Below are 19,272 nucleotides of genomic sequence, written 5' to 3'. Positions count from 1 at the left end.
CCTCTATGAAAGACAGCATAATGTCAAATAAAGTAAAAATCTGAAATCACTCAAACTGTATCAAAGAATCTCGATGGATATAATTTCCATGCTTGAACAATAAGGCTGCGTCTAGACTGGCCGCTTGATTTTGCGCTAAAGCACTGACGTTCTACTGTCTGAAATCAGTGCTTCTTGCGCAAATGCCCATCCGGGCAAAAGCTCTTTTCTGGAAAAGTTTTTGCACAAGAGGGCCAGAGTAGACAGCTAAAAAGTGTTTTGCGCAAAAAAGCCCTGATGGCGAAAATGGCGATTGGGGCTTTCTTGCGCAAAACCGCGTCTAGATTGGCACGGACACTTTTCTGCAAAAAGTGCTTTTGCGGAAAAGCGTCCGTGCCAATCTAGACACTCTTTTTCGCAAATGTTTTTAACGGAAAACTTTTCCGTTAAAAGCATTTGCGGAAAATCATGCCAATCTAGACGTAACCTAAGAGCATAATATTCGGCATATACTGCTGACCACCTGATCAGGATGATCATATTGACTGTGAAAGGCTTAGGAAGATTAGAGAGGTTACAAAGCAGAAAACACAGTAATAATGGGGGAATTTAACTATTCTCACGGTGACTGAGTAGGCAGAGGGAGAGAGAGATAACATTTCTAGACACAATAAATGACTGCTTCTTGGAGCAGTTCATCCTGGAACCTGAAGAAAAGATGCAATTCTTGATTTAGTTATATGGATAGCGCAGAATTTGATGTAAGAGAGTAATATAGCTGAACTGATTGGTCATAGGGAACATAATGTAATTAAATGTAATATATTTGTAGGGGAGGGAATGATGAAGAAACCCACCACAGTAGCATTTAATTTCAGTTGAAATTTAATTTTTTCAGTTGTTCACCATGACAAACATTTGCATATGACAAACAAATACAAGCAGTAAGAATGATTAATACAAGAGGAATTACAGCTGACCCTAATCAAACAACAAATGTACAGCAGAAAATGAAGCAGTGTTGTGCTGTCCACTTGACTCACACCAAAAAGCCTAATTTGCCTGAAATCACCTCTGTTTATCAGGGGTGAGGGAATATGGTATCTACTTATTCAAATACATTTACTCGCCACCATAACCAAAGAGGGAGGCAACAGCATGAGGCCTCCATACCAATAATATGTTCCCCAAAAAGTTATAAAGTCTACCTGAGATAATCTCCATCGTTTAATGTACCTAGCAGCATAGAAAAAAATTCTGCACAACATTTTTTCAACAGAACTTTTATTCTTCTTTGGAAAACTCTGAAGAATATGTTTTCCTGGTGACTCCAATTTCCCCACTTCCTTGCATCAATACTTTGAAATAAATAAGCTAACTTGAGATTCCATCATCTCAGAGTACCTGTCTTGCCCCAGTCCTTAACTGTGTATTGAATATTCCATTTTTGTCCAGTGCAGTTCTGCATTACAAGCCTGTATGCTGAAGATGGATTATCCTTTACAATTTCGAGGCATCTCTTAGTTTTCTTGTTCATTACGGATGATCCCTGTAAAATGAAACAAGCACAAGCATGTTGCTGTCTATGTTTCAGAACTGAGTGCCTACACAGTAAACAATTATGTATGTGATGTGTTAGGTCAGTGAAAATGTTCTCTGCACACAGACAGAATACATTTTTGTCATTGAATTTAGCTTGACTGTGGTCAGAGGTTGGAAGTGACTGAGTGAACCAAAAGATGCAGCTTTAGAAGGTGGAAAGTTATTACCCTGGAGTGAAATTAGTATCAAGATACCAGTTAGAAATAAATTAGTAACAGAAAGAATACTTTGGTCTCATTTCGGTTGCTGGATTAGTGGGGAGGTGCTGCATGCAGCCCAGAGCCTGCTGACCAGGAGGTTAGATTCGGTGACCTAGGGATTCCTTCTGGGTCTTAAAAATCTGTGCCTCCATAAGTTAGCAAAGACAAGGACAAACCAGTGAGATACAAAAGAATGATCAAGTTATTCAAGTTTTCAAAGACTAGATGATATTTACAGATGTAGTCCCTATAAATTAATCTGAGATACAACATATACACCTCCAGTCTTTTCTGGTAAACAGAAGAGTCTTCATATGTACTGACAAAAAGGAACCTGTAAGCTATGTCTTGACTACAAAGAAAAGCAGAAAAAGATATGCAAATTGCAAACCTCAATTTGAGTATCTTTTTCTGCTTTTGTTTCGAAAGAGGCTTTTCCAAAATTTGGCACGTCTACACAGCACCAAATTTCGGAAAAACCTCCTTTTTCAACACATCCCCTCTTCCTCATAAAACGAGGTTTACAGGGATATTGAAAGAATGCGTCTACTTTTCCAAAATATTTTTTTGGAAAAGTGGACGCATTCCTTGGACACGGCATTGCTTTTCCGGGATACCTCTGGTATCCCGGAAAAGCTCTGCTGTCTAGACGTAGCCTTAAAAGGAAATATCTAAAGCCTATTAAAATACAGTTACCTTTTTTTGAGTTCAGATAAACCACTCAATAGCACATGTTGCACAAGCATCACCCTAACATCAAAGGGATGTATTTTCTCAAGGCGATACTAGAAAGGGAAATGTTTTGTATAGGGTGGGGTAGTATATAGAAGTAAATCTCAGAGATATCAATACACTGCCAAATCTTAAGGATTGATATACTCTGCTTCAATGGACTCCACTACGAAACTCAACTTTTTGTGTGTCCCAGGATAACCTAGTTAGCAAATGACTTATATGAACTAAGATGGGTCTGGCAGCTTTTCAAAAATATTTGTTCATAAGAACGTAAGAATGGCCATACTGGGTCAGACCAAAGGTCCATCCACCCCAGTACCCTGTCTGCCGACAGTGGCCAGTGCCAGGTGCACCAGAGCGAATGAGCCAAACAGGTAATCATCAAGCGATCTCTCTCCTGCTATCTATCTCCACCCACTGACAAACAGAGGCTAGGGACACCATTCCTTACCCATCTTGGCTAATAGGCATTAATGGATTTAACCTCCATGAATTTATCTAGCTCTTTTTAAAAACTGTGCTATAGTCCTAGCCTTCACAACCTCCTCAGGCAAGGAGTTCCACGGGTTGACTGTGCTCTTTGTGAAGAAGAACTTCCTTTTATTTGTTTTAAACCTGCTGCCCATTAATTTAATTTGGTGGCCTCTAGTTCTTATATTACGGGAACAAGTAAATAACTTTTCCTTATTCACTTTTTCTATACCGATAATGATTTTATATACCTCTATAATATCCCCCCCTTAGTCTCCTCTTTCCTAAACTGAAAAGTCCTAGTCTCTTTAATCTCTCTTCATATGGGACTCGTTCCAAACCCCTAATCATTACACAGTATTCAAGATGTGGGCGTATCATGGATTTATATAAAGGCAATAAGATACTCTCAGTCTTATTCTCTATCCATTTTTTAATGATTCCTAACATCCTGTTTGCTTTTTTGATTGCTGCTGCACACTGCATGGATGTCTTCAGAGAACTATCCATGATGACTCCAAGATCTCTTTCCTAATTAGTTGTAAATTAGCCCTCATCATATTGTATGTATAGTTGGGGTTATTTTTTCCAATGTGCATTACTTTACATTTATCCACATTACATTTCATTTCCATTTTGTTGCCCAATCACTTAGTTTTGTGAGATCTTTTTGAAGTTCTCACAAAGTTGGTCTTAACTATCTTGAGCAGTTTAGTATCATCTGCAAACTTTGCCACCTCACCGTTTACCCCTTTCTACAGATCATTTGCCTTTCAAAAGTATTTGTTCCCTACTTTAAATTGTCTCCAGCTGTGCTCACAGACCAGGTTAAGGACAACATAAATCTGTTGGAATCCCACCCTTCACTCCAGATCTGTAACGTTTCTGAGGTGGGTGATCCAGAATGTTTCAAAGCATTCTGTCCTGGGAGCAGCCTAATTTGGGGGATGGGTAGTAAGAGGCTGGCAACTAGTGGACAGCTGGTTGAGAACTTTGGGAAGCAAAGCCAGGTTGGACTGATTTCTGACTGGCCTCAAGTCCCTCTGCCAAGAACCTGTCAAACTCTCCAGCAGGCCCTTCTCTCTCTTCTCCATCTATGTTCTTATACCACCCATCACAGTGGTATCTGAATGTCTCTGACCAGATTCCCAAAGAAGCAGAAGGAGGCCATGTGACCAGACCTTGCGTCTTTCTAATGCCTGGAGGCCTGCTATCACTACGGTGTTTAAGGATTATACAAAATTAAGGAATTCAAATCCCAAATCAAAAGGCATTTTTTCTGGGTCAGAGGAGTGTGGCTTTATTTGGGTAGGGCTGTTTTGCCTTTCAAAGACTGTCAGTCCTGGGTGAAAGCTTTACCACATCACTCTGTACTGCGCACAATCAGCCCACTGTGATCTCCTCTGACAAGTAGTTCCACAGCCAAGCTCCTGCTGCTGAGAATGTCCAGACCCTATTGAGTGATGGTCAGAATCCAAGTCTGTCCTGCTGGGGTGACCCTAAGGAGGTGGGGTCTTCTTGAGAGATGGGAGGATAAAATGGAGTTTGAGATACACAGGTCCTGATCCATTTGATGTGGAGGACCTACTGTTCTCAATGACATCAGCGTGGTGCCTTAAATTGCAAGTGCAAATCCTACTGCTGGGGCTTCCCTGTGTGAAAATGTATCCTCTTGTGTGTAAAGCCTTTTAGGCTCCTGCTGGATGAAAGATGCCATTGAAACATAAGGACATAGACATTGACTTACCTGCTTAAAATCCCAGTGCATATTCAGTCCCTTTTTCACAGCCTCGTTACATTGCTCTATGAAGGGCAGGTCCCCCGTTCCAGAATCAGTTAGGCACCGATCTACTGTACTCTTTCGAGACCGTAGGCCTCCTATATATATTTCTCCAGTGCTGAGGTAAAACAAGTGCTGGAAGGGAACAATACATTGGAGTAAGTGAGCTAAGACTCTGACAAAATCCCAAAAAAGGGATTTGTAAAACTGACTAGCATTAGATACATGGGGCCAAATTCACTGTTGTCGTTTAAGTTAAACGAGGATGAATTTGACCCCTCCCCCCGCCTCCCAGGGTGCTTATGACACTACTCCTGCTCTCCTCTGTTCGTGCAAAACAGGTAGATTATAATGGTAGAACTGTAATCACTAGCTTCCTGCCTCAGGGCCAAATGAGAAGTGAAGAGTGAAGACTTCAGTCTGCATCACATTCAATCCTTCGCCTGTTGGCTGAAACTACCACCCGCAAGAACAATGACTGTCAATGTGTGGAGAGGAAGGGAGGTGGCCAGTAAGATCACTTCCCCATAAAGCTGGAAATGACTTAATGTATTTAAAAGCTTCAGAGGGGTAGCCAAGTTAGTCTGTAACTAGAAAAAGTTAAACAATGAATAGTCTAGCAGCACCTTGAAGACTAACAAACAATGTAGATGGAATCACGAGCTTACATGGGTACATCCCACTTCTTCAGATGACTGGACATTAAAAGTCCAGATCCAAGAATAAATAAGGGTATAATAAGGGTCCCTCCCCTTCCCTTATTTATTCTTGGATCTGAACTCTTAATACTTCAGTCATCGGAAGAAGTGGGTTTTGCCCACGAAAGCTCATGATACCATCTACATGTTTTGATAGTCTTTAAGGTGCTATTAGACCAGTGGTCTCCAACCTTTTCACACCCAAGATCACTTTTTAAATGACAGACCAAGCCAAGATCTACCACCCCGCCCCTTCCTTGAAGCCCCGCCCTCTCTATTCTCCTCCTCTCCATCACTTGCTATCCCCAATCCTTATACTGCTGCTTATTTTTTTATTATTATTATTATTCTGTAGGAAGAGGTTTTTCCAACATTTGGCCTGTCTACCCTGGACCAAATGTCAGAAAAAAACCCCTTCTTTTGGAAGCCACCTTATTCCTTGTGGAAAGAGGAATATAGGGGTGACCAAAAGAGCCTGTTTGCTCTTCCACTAAAAAAGTGGAAGAACAAACGCAACCCTGGATGCAGAAGAGTTTTTCTGGGATATCTCCAGAATCCTGAAAAACTCCTGCAGTCTAGCTGGACCCTTGCTGTGTTGAGACAGGATGTGTAGGCTCTGGGGTGGGAATGAGGGATTTGGGTGTGGGAAGGGGTGAGGTGTGCAAGCTCTGGGAGGAAATCTGGATGCAGGAGGAGGTGGAGAAGGGGACACTGGCTCGGGGAGGGGGCTCCAGGCCAGGCAGTGTTGGGATACTAAGCAAACCACAGGCTTGCAGATGTGAGGGTGCAGGAATCTGGGTTGGGGTATGTGAGGGGCTGAGGGCACGAGGTTCCAGTGTTTGATAGGCTCAGATCTAGGGTCTGGGGAAGGGGGAATGCAGGAGTGGTTGTGGCCAGATGGGGGCTTGGCCCCAATTGGGGGTTTATTGGCCAGACTTCATTTTTAAATAGAATACTATGTTAAACACAAAACGTTTCTGCATTGTCTTTATTTATGAGAATGGCAGGGAACCTGCCTTGAGTCAGGGGTCACTGACCCATAGAAAAGTCATTTGGGAGCAGGGGACACAGTACTGGGGAGGGGTGCTAGTGGGTTCTGGAGCAGGGAACAGGGTGCCAGTGGGGGCAGAGGAGAGGGGGCAGGGTGCCAGGACAGGTTTCTGCAGCAGAGGTCAGGGTGCTGGGGGGGACAGGTTTCTGTAGTAGGAGACAGGGTGCCAGAAGGAACTGGTTTCTGCAGGTGGGGCAGGGTGCCAGGGGACAAGTTTCTGCAGGGGAGAGCAGGTTTCTGCAGCGGGGTCGGGGGGGGGGGCAAGGGAGAGGGAACAGGGGGCCAGGAGGGCGGGACACAAGTTTGGGGCAGAGGAGAGGGAACAAGGTTGGGGGCAGGGAGTTCCCTACCCCAGCCACGGAGGGAAGCCTCCGACCCGCGCTCCCTCCGGACTGACCGCAGGGCAGCTGGGCTGGAGCGAAGAAAAGTGGCTGCCCAGCCAGCTGGCCATGGTGCTCAGCCAGGGTGCCATCAAGCTCCACATGGGCAGGCGCAGAGGGGAAGCTGCCCAATCAGCTGGAGTGTGGTTCAGCCTCCTCTGGGCTGAACGTCACAGCCAGCAGACCAGGCAGCTTCTCCTCTGCGCCAGCCCACGTGGAGCATGGTGCACCATGGCTGAGCGCCATGGCCAGCTGGCCGGGCAGCTGCTTCTCTTCCCTCCAGCCCGGCTGCCCTGCGCTTAGCCCAGGGAGGCTGCGCCTAGCTCCAGCTGTGAAAGCCACAGTCAGCTGGCTGGGGTGTTTCAGCCCTCCCAACCTCCCAGCTCCCACCATTCCTCGCAGCTACTCACCTGTGTTGTTGCTCAGTGAGTAGCTGCTCCTCAAATGAGGAAATCTAATGTAAACATACTGTGCAGGTGCGCAGTTCAGAGAGGGCTCAAGAGCTACTTTTAGAGCCCCTGAGATCTACCGGTAGCTCATGATCTACTGGTTGGTGACCACGGTATTAGACTATTCATTGTTTTTTAAGTTTTTTTAATGTATTTAGACCATGATGGAATCTGCTGTAACCTGCATTGCGCAGAAGGTCACATTAGATGGTCATGATGGCCTCTTCTGACCTTAAAGTCTCTGAGTCTACTGCCATTCATTTTTATGTGGAATATTATTTCTTTTACTTATATAATGAAATTTAGTTTTCTCTGCATGACAGTACATAAAGAACAATTTTAATTATCTAGTAAAGAATGCACAGCAAAGTCTAATAACAATTTCTAATTGCAGTGAAACAACATGTTTGTAATACCTGTGGAGAGTAAGCATGACAGCCATACATTATAGGAGTGTTTCCAGGGACTGGGCCTTGATCTATGCAAATGTTCTCATTCAGAGTGTTTTTCATCTACAAAGATAAATTAGGCATGTTAATGCATGGAATAACTACTACATCTAGCTGTTCCTACGACTATTTTTATAAACTCTACTCAGAGCTATGCCTGTTTGCAGTTCTGCCTGAGAGTTCTGAAATTACAGGACAGCACAGGATAGATTTAGAAAGAACCACAAAACAGTTTCAGAGTTGACTTCATCCTAGAAAACACGAGAGGCAAATCTAAAGGCTTTTCTAGTGTCTATACATCAGAGAAACAATGGCACTTGGTCTACAAAGATGTGCTGGCAGAGCTATGTTAGATATAAGGATGAACAAAATCACATCTACCAGCTGTGTTGGGGTGTATCTACCCCGCACTAATGGGTACTACAACTACTACTACTACTGCCGCTGCTGCTGCCGCCACCACCACCACTGCAGTCACAGTTGCCCCAGCAGCAGCAACCCCAGCAGATGCAACAGCCTCAGCCGCAGCAGCCACAGCCCCGTGACCGCCCTGGCCAGGGAGGCCATCCAGGAGGCCCCGACTCGCTGAGCAATGCCGCGAAAGCAGGAATCGCCGCTGAGCAGACAGTGAAATCCGGCACTGCCAACAGGGCATTGGGCTAGGACCCAGTGGAGTAGGAGGGCCCAGGTCCCTCTCCCTCTCCATCCCACAACAACCCAGCTCCCTAGCATTCTGGGAGGTTTCCCTTTGCACTAGGTCTCTAGGCCCTAGTGACTCTGGGAGAGCGGAGTGTGTTTGAGACTAGGCCATAAGGCTGTAAATACCCTGATAGCGGGAACTGTACTTTGGAACTAGGCCTGCAAGGCCATACATTCTCTGATAGAAGGGACTGTACTTTGAATTAGGTCTGCAGGCTGTATATACCCTGATAGAAGGATATTAGCTACAGACTGAGTCTATGGCCCTGCGGAAAAGGAACCCTAACCCAGACTTCGGGGACTTCTAGATCATTGAGGGGGCCTGCCCCTCGACACCAGATGACGCAGGTATGCCAGCAAAACCCCTCTATAGACACAACTATGCTGATCAAAGGGTGCTTAGCTTAGCTCATCTCATCTCATTAAGTGTTTTATCTACACTGGCAAAAGAACTCATTCTATTAATGTATATTACTTCTCCACCAGGGGTTCTGGCAAAGGCTTTTTTGTGTAGATAACACCTCGGGTTGGGGAACCCCAGTATAACACATTTTTTTTCACTGACAATATAATCATGTAGCACTATAATCCACATCACTATCCATATAATCCACATATAATCCACATATAATCCATATCACTACCCATATAATCCACATATCATCCCATATAATCCACATCACTACCTGTATTACTAATAGCGGTCTGATTTTTTTTTTCCATTGAAACTTTTTGGAAGTGTCTTTTTGACCAAAACAAAGCTTTTTTCATTTGATTGGATTTTTAGAAACAATTGTGTTCCTGTTTCATTGTGCACAAAACAAAGGTTTGCATGCATATGAATTTGTATGTATTACAATCTGCATGAGCCTACTTCAGCCAGATGAGTGTTGAACATATAGTCCATTGTTTTTAATTATTTCTTTCAGAGTCTGTATATTTTACTCTTTTTTTTAGCTATTTCCCCCCTAAATTCAGTACAATCAATTTAGGACTGAATAAGGCCCTTAACTGGTTAACACACTACAACGGCAATTTCCCCCCTCTTGATATTCACATCTCTACCTCAAATGCCCTGAATGAGTCACACTCGCCCTGACTTAATTAGCCTCATTAACACTGGTTCTGCACTTGAAAAGTAACTTTTTGTTGTTCATATATACTCCCCTACCTCAGTAAGGGTATGTCTACACTACAAAGTTAATTTGAACTAACAGACGTTAGTTCGAATTAACTTTAATAGGCACTACACATACAAACCGCTAGTTTGAACTTAATTCGAACTAGCGGAGCGCTTAATTCGAACTAGGTAAACCTCATTATACGAGGACTAACGCCTAGTTCGAATTAAGTAGTTCAAATTAAGGGCTGTGTAGCCACTTAATTCGAACTAGTGGGAGGCTAGCCCTCCCCAACTTTCCCTGGTGGCCACTCTGGGCACCACCAGGGAAACTATTCTGCCCTCCTCCCGGCCCCGGAGCCCTTAAAGGGGCACGGTCTGGCTATGGTGCCCATGCCAGGTGCAAGCCTGCCAGCACCCAGCCAGCAGACCCTGCACCTGGCACGGCACGAACCAGCCACCTGCTGCCACCCAGCCCTCCGCCTCTTCCCAGGACCAGGCTGGTGGCTCCCAGGAGCCTGCCCGGGGCCGGAAGAGGCGGGCGCCCGCCTGGTCTAGTGCGGAGATCCTGGACTTCATCCAGGTTTGGGGGGAAGCTTCCAACGTCCACGAACACCGCACTAGGCACAGAAAAGTGGCCGTCTAGGACAGGATAGCTGCCAGCCTGGCCAGCCAGGAGCAGGTTTGCATGAAAATCAAGGTGGTCCAGTGAGACCCCCAACTCTGAGCCCTGAGCTTAGAACATAAAAACATAAGAACGGCCGTACTGGGTCAGACCAAAGGTCCATCTAGCCCAGTAGCCTGTCTGCCAAAAGCGGCCAACACCAGCTACCCTGGAGGGGATGGACCGAAGACAATGACCAAGCCATTTGTCTCGTGCCATCAATCTCCAGCCTTCCACAAACAGAGCCAGGGACACCATTTCTACCCCCTGGCTAATACCACTCCATGGACCCAAACTCCATGACTTTATCTCACTTCTCTTTAAACTCTGTTCTAGTTCTAGCCTTCACAGCTTCCTGCAGCAAGGAGTTCCACAGGTTGACTATTTGCTTTATGAAGAAGAACTTTCTGTTATTAGTTTGAAGCCTGCTACCCATTCATTTCATTTCGTGTCCTCTAGTCCTTCTATTATGGGAACTAATGAAGAACTTTTCTTTATTCACCCTCTCCACACCACTCGTGCTTTTATAGACCTCTATCATATCCCCCCTCAGTCTCCTCTTTTTTAAGCTGAAAAGTCCCAGTCTCTTTAGCCTCTCTTCATATGGGACCTGTTCCAAACCCCTGATCATTTTAGTTGCCCTCCCCTCTCCCACCCTCTCTCTTCCCCTCTCCCACCTCCTTTTCCCAGTCTTCCCGAGTTTTGTTCTATAAAGAGAGTTTCTATTTTTGAACACACGTGTCCTTTATTTTGTACATCAGGAAGGGGGGCTAGGGAGGGGTAAGTGGAAAGAGGTGAGGGAGGAATGGGGTACAAGCCCTGATGGGGAGGACTGATGTGGCTCTGCGGGCTTCTCGGGGTGGAAGCTCTCCTGCAGCCCCCCGATTGACCCCACCCCACCCCCGGATGGCAGCCTGTGGCAAGTGCAGCCGGGCTGATGGCCGAGTGCTGTGATGTGCCTAGTGTGGGCACTCAGGGCACTCCAAGCCAGGACTGCTTTGCAAGCGGGGAACCCCTGAGAACTGTCTGTCCGGGGTGGGAGTCGGGTCCCTTTAAGCACAGCCCTCGGCTAGCCTGAGACAGCAGCTCCACACTCTAAGTCCTAATCTGATGCCCTGCTGGCACTGCTTCCGGCCATCCTTAACCTCGGTTCAGGGTCCACTCAATGTGGACATGCTAGTTCGAATTAGCAAAATGCTAATTCGAACTAGTTTTTAGGTCTAGATGCACTAGTTTGAATTAGCTTAGTTTGAATTAAGTAATTCGAATTAAGTTAGTTCGAATTAGTGCTGTAGTGTAGACATACCCTAATTTCCACTCCAACTCATCTGATGAAGTGGGTTTTATCCATGAAAGTTTATGCCCTAATAAACCTGTTAGTCTCAAAGGGTACATCTACAGAGCAGCATTATTTCGGAATAACGGATACTATGCAAGCACCTACACAGGTGGCTTATTTTGGCATTTGTAAACCTAATTTCACATGGAATAATGCCTCTTCCAAAACAGCTATTTCAAAATAGCAGTACTGTGGACGCTCCACTGCTGCTGTTTCAAAATAGCTCCTCCCCAAAGCCATTCAAAGTAATTACTCCCCAGGGCCTCCTGGGGCTCAAATGGAGGTAGCACGTCCACATTAGGGGAGCCTGCCTCGGACTAATTTCCAGGCTTCCCTGTAGAGTAGATGCGCTATTTTGAAATAAGCTGTTTTGGAGCATATCTTCCAGAATCGCTTATTCTGAAATAATCGTGCAGTGTAGATGTAGTCTAAGGTGCCACAGTCCTCGTTCCCTTCTATATGACATTAATGATTATTGTTCCAGTCCAAATTAAAAAAGCAACTTAACTGTGAGTGACTAAAAGATGCCACCTTCCCTTGATTTATAGGCAGGACTCACCGAACCCGGCTCTTCCGGGTTGCACTCTACTCGCCAATAGCAAGTAGATTGTATTATTTGTCAAGCCCTATTTATAGGTATACAGTGGACAATGATTACTTTGTTGAACTTATTTTCTTTGATGTATCTGCGTAATATTCTGTTGAACACTGTAGTCAATTATAAGGAGAGATTTCATCCATTTTTGTTCCCTGCTCTATGAACATTCTTATGTTGCACAAAAATGTTTCCTAAATACCTTCCTATACTATTTTATGTTTATGTTGTAGACTAGCAATGGGCAAAGTATACATATGGGCTGTGTCTAGACTGGCCAGTTTTTCCGGAAAATCAGCCGCTTTTCTGGAAAAACTTGCCAGCTGTCTACACTGGCCACTTGAATTTCCACAAAAGCACTGACTTCCTACTGTAAGAAATCAGTGCTTCTTGCGGAAATACTATTCTGCTCCCGTTCAGGAAAAACTCCTTTTGTGCAAAGCTTTTTGTGTAGACAGCTCAGATTTGTTTTCCGCAAAAAAGCCCCGATCGTGAAAATGGAGATCGGGACTTTTTTGCGGAAAAGCTTGTCTAGATTGGCACGGACGCTTTTCCGCAAAAAGTGCTTTTGCGGAAAAGTATCCTGCCAATCTAGACGCTCTTTTCCGCAAATGCTTTTAATGGAAAACTTTTCCGTTAAAAGCATTTGCGGAAAATCATGCCAATCTAGATGTAGCCATGTAGTAGGTATAGAAAGTTTTGCAGAAAGATGTCACTGAATATACCTTTAAAATTTCTAGTGAATAATACCTGAATATGACCAATTTACAAGGGTAACCCAGGTTAGACTAGAAGAACATAGAAGAAATTGCCTTGAACATCCCTCATAATATTGGCATTATCTAACTATGGCATTATTCAGTAGACATGCACAATACTTACTGTTCCATAGCCAACAACGGTGGTCAAAGGTATTAAATTAGGATAAATGTTCTTTATGTACCAGTCAAAGCTTTTACAGTTGAGTTTCTTTCTAAGCTCCTTTCTGGAAGAAACATCGCCATAGTCTATTCCATGATTCTGGAAAAAACACATTTTTTTCAGAGAACATCTTTTTGTTCTATGTACTGTGCCTATCACTATGGCATTCTGGTCTATGACTCAAGCTTCTAGGCACCACAATATTATTTTTGAAGCGCTGTTGCCCAATTTTTATATTGTTAGTTATATGTTGATTACTTAAGAATTCCCAGTAATTACTTTGAGGGTTGATCAGTTCTTGACCCAAGATTATGCCTAGTATTATTTAAATTGAAAAATAGATGGGACCCTTGATGTGCATAGTTGCAACACTTACATGTTAGGATGCTTTTATATTTACAAATATAATTGTATTAATGCATTTAGCACAGTCTAATAGAAACAAATGATCAAACCCATAAGAAAATAAGAAACTTAGAAGAAAAGACCTATAATCAAGCAAACAGACTAGCCTATAGGCTACAGGACAAAACTCACAAATGAATCTGTTTGCTATGTCTGGCCTCATTATGAGCTATGTCTAGACTACCATTATTTTCAAAAGAGGATATGCAAATTCCTCAGGAATTCCTGGGGAATTTGCATATCTTCTTCCGATCTCACTTTCAAAAGTGGGTCTTTCGAAAGTAAAATGAATCTGGACATGTCTTTTCCAACCCCCCCTCCCGCCTTTTTAAAAAAACGCTCTTCCTTAAAAAATGAGGTTTATACAGTTTTTTGAAAAGGGGGGGGGCGAAAAACACTGCATCCAGGTAACTTTCACTTTCTAAAGTGAAATCGGAAGAAGATATGCAAATTCCTCTTTTGAAAATAAAGCGTAGTTTAGAAGTAGCCTTGGTCTGCTAGAACATTACTTTGTTCCCAAACCAATGACCATCTCAATGTAACAACCAAAAAAGCATCTACACCTCAATTGGAAGATTCCATGCAAAATAAACCATGTATTTATAGTCGTCCATCCACACTTCAGCCACTCTCAGGGCGTTGCGTCTCATCGCAATGCTCAAGTCCAGCATATAGGGTTTGTGCGCTCTTTCCAGATGAGCAATTCTTGAACAGGGCAAGACTTCTATCTGCCCTCCACACTGCCAAGCCTGTATGGATAAAGCAGGAGTTCCTATGAATGTGCAGTTGGACTGTTTTTTTTTTAAACATGATTGTATCCTACACAAATGATTAAAACTTGCATCTCCTTACTCAACAGATCCGCTCACTGTCGGCATTCAGGGTTAATTTCTCTGGACTCTGGCGATTTAGGGGAGTTTTCAGTATGTTTCTTTCAGGCCCCGCAGAGACAATGCAGGCACAGGAGAATGAGGTGGAGGCTGTTTAGTCTTTTGCATGACTATCAATTTCCAGTTACAGGACCAAGCAGTTACTCCTGCGTAAATGAGGCTACAGATGTGACAAAGTACAAAATGGACCCTACAGAGTGTTAATTATGATGAAGGTGAAGAGGAATGAAAGAGGCCAGGCTGACTTTCAAATCCCAGGCTGAATTTATCTAGAAATCCCCCCGTCACCTGTGAATCAGCTTATAAACTGAGTGCATTTTATACAAGAAATCACTGAAAGGCAATACAGAAGGAGCCTTACGATGCTATTTTTGAAGTCACTTTTCTGAGTAGCAATGTATTTAATGGGCCTGATTCTCTAGTACCCTTGTGCAGACAAATATACCGGCATGGAGAAGAGGTACAATGCTACCATTTGGATAGGGTGATGCTTTAAATGAAATGTGTGTGAATATACATATATCAGGACAACAAAGAATCTACCCTATTTGTTCCTCCCACACTTCAATCATTGATATGCAACCACCACCCTTCTTGCCACAGAAAACTGCCTGGGATTCCCTTCACAAGATACCCGTGCTGTCACATGAGTCACTGCAGCAGTTGTTGAATAAGACAAAACACATTCTGCCTGTAAATTATAATAAAAGACCTCTGGTGCCCTAGAAACAGTGGGCGCCTCACAATCTCTAATGTGTATATTCTCACAAAACCTCTGTAAGGCAGGATATTGCTGTTATCCTTATTTTACAGACAGGAAACTGAGGCATGGAGAGACTAAGAGACTTGCCCAAGTTCACACAGGACATATGTGGCAGAGCTGGGAACTGACTTTAGGTCTCCAATCATTACCTTGCTAGCCTGGGATGTGGGACTATTCTTCTAGTTTAATCGCTGTATGCATGCTTTCACCGCTGCGGCTAAACTTTAACTGGCCACCAAGGAATGGTTTACAAATCCAGCAGAGGTGTTTATCTGAGAAGAGGGGACATCAAATATGAGGAAAAGGGAACTTTCCTTTGCAAGGTTGGCATCTTCACAAGAAATAACTGTATCTGAAATGCTGTTAGTTGAAAACATGTGCTGCAGCAAGGAATGCTGGTGATTTAAGACTCAACAGTCTTCCTTTTAAATTAGTACTGAGCTAATACTGCTGCAGCAAGATGTTTGGGAGTCTTATGCAGCTAGAGGAACTTTAGACTGAGGTGGTAGTCCTCGGGTCCTGGCTAAATTCCTCTCTGAGTAATTACCTTCTGCCTTCCTAAATTCTTCCTTCAGAGTCAAGTTATATGGCATTCCAGCTGTCTGCTCCAGAGCAGGGTCATTTCCTCCTTTGGTTTCACGTCATGTACTACCCTGAGTCCCCCCACATGCTCCCCTCACACTCCTGCCTTGACCCCTCCACAGCCACATGCCCCGAGTCTCCAGTGCACCCTAGCTCCCTTCCCTGAGCTCACATACAGACACACCAACCCCCTGCCCTGGGCCTCTGGCACATCATCCTATACTTACATTTCTTACAGGTATTGTCCTATTGCAACCTCCCCCATCCCCCACTTCGATTCTCCCAGGGGGGTAGCAATAGAACAGCACCTTTAAGAAATTTAAGTTACTTTCATCCCTGACATACACCTTTTGCCCCATGGTGTCTGTGACAGGTTGGATCACAGCAGTCCCCTGGCGTATGTCTACACAGCAAGGCTAAAGTTGAATTACGCTATTGTAGCCAGACAGCCCCCCCATCTCATCCATCTTATTTGCCTCTCTGAAGCATACAGGACAGAGAAGGAGCAATAATATCAGCATAGTCTATGCTGGCTCATCTGATCCTGAGAAGCTGAAAAAACAGATATGTGGAAAGAGAGCAATTAAGTCAATCAGCATAGGCATTAAGCTTTGATCTGCTTTGATGCAAGATCAGGATATGTGAGTCTGCCCCGGCTGGCACCCATGTTGATTCGAACACACACACAGTCCCTGGGAGAGGAATTTCCCACTGAGAAAAGAATCCCCAGTAATTCCAATTTAGTTATCTCTCTTACAAGTGTAAATTAAGTTCACAACTCCCTTGTAAGAACTGGTCTCACAAAAGACAGACCAGCCCCATTTGGCATGACAGATAAGAAAGAGAAATACGTGACCCCATGAGTATAAAGGTGGTACAGCAACACACTCTCTTTTGAGTGTCATTCTACCCTCTACCTGCTGGTCGGGTTAGGTGTTTGACCTCCCGAGGTTCTATGGGGACGCCCACCTCGTATTTTCGTCTTTCCTAGGAATTGAGGGACAGGCCCTGGCCTGACATGCTGGAGTCGAGAGGCACAGAAGGGGGTAAAAATTGTACCTGGATGTGGTCCTCTGTCTTAAGTGTACACATAGAAAGAGTAAGCTGTTACTTGGTACCATTATTTCTATTTTTCTATCTTTATCTTCTTTGTAACCATTTTTAAGATCTATATTTTGCTAGTAGTTAAGAAATAGAACAATAGCCATTGTAACCATATGATTTATAAGCTTCCTCAATAAACCTGTAACTGTTTAAGTTTTAACCTGACTCCTTCAGTTGCTGTAACAGAACCAAGCACAATTTAAAAGAACTTCAGCCGGTCATAAAGGGACAGTTATAGGAAGAGCTTGGGCGTTTGGATCTGTGTCACTCCCAGGTGACAGGGTCCACTGGGGCACTTCTCAGCCTTTCCTGGGCTGCCCGCTGCGAAGGAATTATGAATTCTAGCAGGTAAAATCTGAAGTGTAATAAGCTCTTCCTGTACACACTGGGGCGTCTGTTAACCTGTTTGGCTACCCTCTGCGACGGGACCTCGGTCCTAGCAGTAAAGTCACAGACGTTAAACTATTTTTCGGGGCGCCCTCCAGCCTCCTAGGCTGCTCGCTGCAACGAGACTTTGTGTCTCAGCAGTTGAAGACTTGGGTGTAACACACACGCACACACTGCCCTGACCGTCGGCTGACAGAATTGGCGTAGTCGGCAGGATTGTGCTACTGGTTCACATACAGCAACATGAAGCCTGTCATGATAGACATGGATTTTAGTGGTATAGAGAAAGGGTTTGCCCAGGAAGGTTGGGGCAACCCAAAATGGGATAGAGAAATGTTAGAAAAGGATTGGGGAAATCCTGAGGAGTTGTGGGTGCAGTTCTGTAAGTATAGAACTGCCTGCAAGCTAAAGAATGGGACAAAGCCTGAGTCTGTGGAAAGGAGCCACTTTCCATTTAGCAAGGAAAACAGGATCAGGCCCAGACAAGCAGGCAGAAATGGAAAACAGGATCAGGCCCAGACAAGCAGGCAGGTAACAGATAAGATTGAAAGCCTTGTGGTAGAACTGAGAAAAAGGCAGTAAGTACTGGAAATCTAAACCCTTAAAACGTACTTACAAGAGTAATATCTGAAACAAGGCCAGTTTTTATTTTAGAGATAAGAAAGTGTTTTAAGAAAAGAGAAACACAGAGAATTTATACTGGCAGAGAATGGAGAGAATTGAGCAGTTGTGCAAATGCTAAAATGGTGTAGATAGAAAATTGTGGTTCCTTTGCAGCCATTCTGAAGGAAAAATGGGCCCTTTTTCCAAAGGAATGTCTGTAAATAATCCAGGCAAATTTGACTCAAATTCGTACATTTGATTAGAGAGACTGCTAAAAGAACTCTAAAGGGAGGGGGTTCTATTGGAACTGAACTACCCCATTGAATAAAAAGGGAATGTAATTGTTGTACAGCTATGTAGAAATAGTGTAAGAAAGGTTCAGAGAGAATGTATGTGTATCTGTGTGTAGAGATATATATATATATAGTGTAAATAATATGAAGTTTTCAAGGTCCAGTAATCTTGTTTGTAGGTTTAAAACAAATTGGTTTGGTAAGACCATTTTAGTCCAAGTTGTTTAATGAAGGTACAGGAAAACTGTAAGCATAAAGAAAGAGTTACACTCTATGCAAAGTTTAATGTGGCTAAGTAGTGTTGTAAACAAAGATTGCACATTTTCCTGTAACATGCTATGTACACTATAGAATGAGTAAAAACTGCAAACAAACTAAAATGCTGTGAAAGCTCCAGGAGCCACAACAGGTTGTGATTTCCTTTGTGGTGCAAATGCCCTAGCTGGCAGCACAAAGAAGCTTTGTAGGTAATAGCTAAGTTTGATTAGCAAACTACCTGAGATCAGAAAGTTCAAATTGTAGCCCTCCAGAAAGAAAGAAAAGGAGGTATTGGTATTGCTATTTTAGTCCCAATAGGAGGTTGGGTATACTAGAAAATGTTTAAATGTAAGCAGTCTTTTAAGAAGGCTCCCAGAGAGAAGACTGAGAAACTGGCATTGGAAAAAAAAAATGTTACCCCTTTTTGAAAAAAATCTTGCAAAGATTCGGGCATAGCCCTTGGTCTGATCAAGTGTTAACTGCTTGTCCATACAATTTCAGACCTAGAAGACTAATTGGCTAACTACGTGTGGATATGTAAACCCTCAACTCCAGTGAAGAGGGAAACAGATGCAGCTTAACTTCTATGGAAACCCTGTAATGAGGTGTTCTTCATATAAGAATGCAAACATGAAACTGCAAAATGTAAAAGCCTCTGCTGCAGAAGTGGAGAGGTAGAAATGCATGTCCCTCAGTACCCAGACAAGCTAGATTCCCTTAAGGATGGGTGCTGAGAGTTAAAGCAACTCTCAGATTTATTTTTTTCCTTCCCTCAGGAATATGCTTAAGAAAAGGACCAGGAGGTATGAGGCTTAGTGAACAAGCTCACCCTCCTTACCAAATTAATAATAGACA

General features: G+C 43.7%; 1 protein-coding gene across 3 annotated transcripts in view; it reads right to left on the bottom strand.

Annotated features, from left to right (window-relative positions):
• Positions 1-813: 813 nt before the first annotated feature.
• Positions 814-19,272, bottom strand: part of GALNT8 (polypeptide N-acetylgalactosaminyltransferase 8) — a 77,640-nt gene continuing 59,181 nt past the window's right edge. For 2 of the 3 annotated variants that reach the window (XM_075900813.1, XM_075900795.1), the window contains exons 7-11: positions 14,101-14,286; positions 13,094-13,231; positions 7,762-7,857; positions 4,735-4,902; positions 814-1,528 (exon numbers count right to left, since the gene is read on the bottom strand). In XM_075900813.1, coding sequence (XP_075756928.1) covers positions 1,370-1,528; positions 4,735-4,902; positions 7,762-7,857; positions 13,094-13,231; positions 14,101-14,286 — 747 coding nt within the window. In that variant the 3' untranslated portion in view covers positions 814-1,369. The remainder of the gene's footprint in view (positions 1,529-4,734; positions 4,903-7,761; positions 7,858-13,093; positions 13,232-14,100; positions 14,287-19,272) is intronic. The other variant, XM_006115474.4, reaches the window with a different exon arrangement.

Source organism: Pelodiscus sinensis, chromosome 1 (assembly GCF_049634645.1).
Source record: "Pelodiscus sinensis isolate JC-2024 chromosome 1, ASM4963464v1, whole genome shotgun sequence".
Lineage (NCBI taxonomy): Eukaryota > Metazoa > Chordata > Testudines > Trionychidae > Pelodiscus > Pelodiscus sinensis.
The sequence above is the reverse complement of the archived record's forward strand: the minus strand, read 5'-3'. Positions and strand labels throughout refer to the sequence as shown.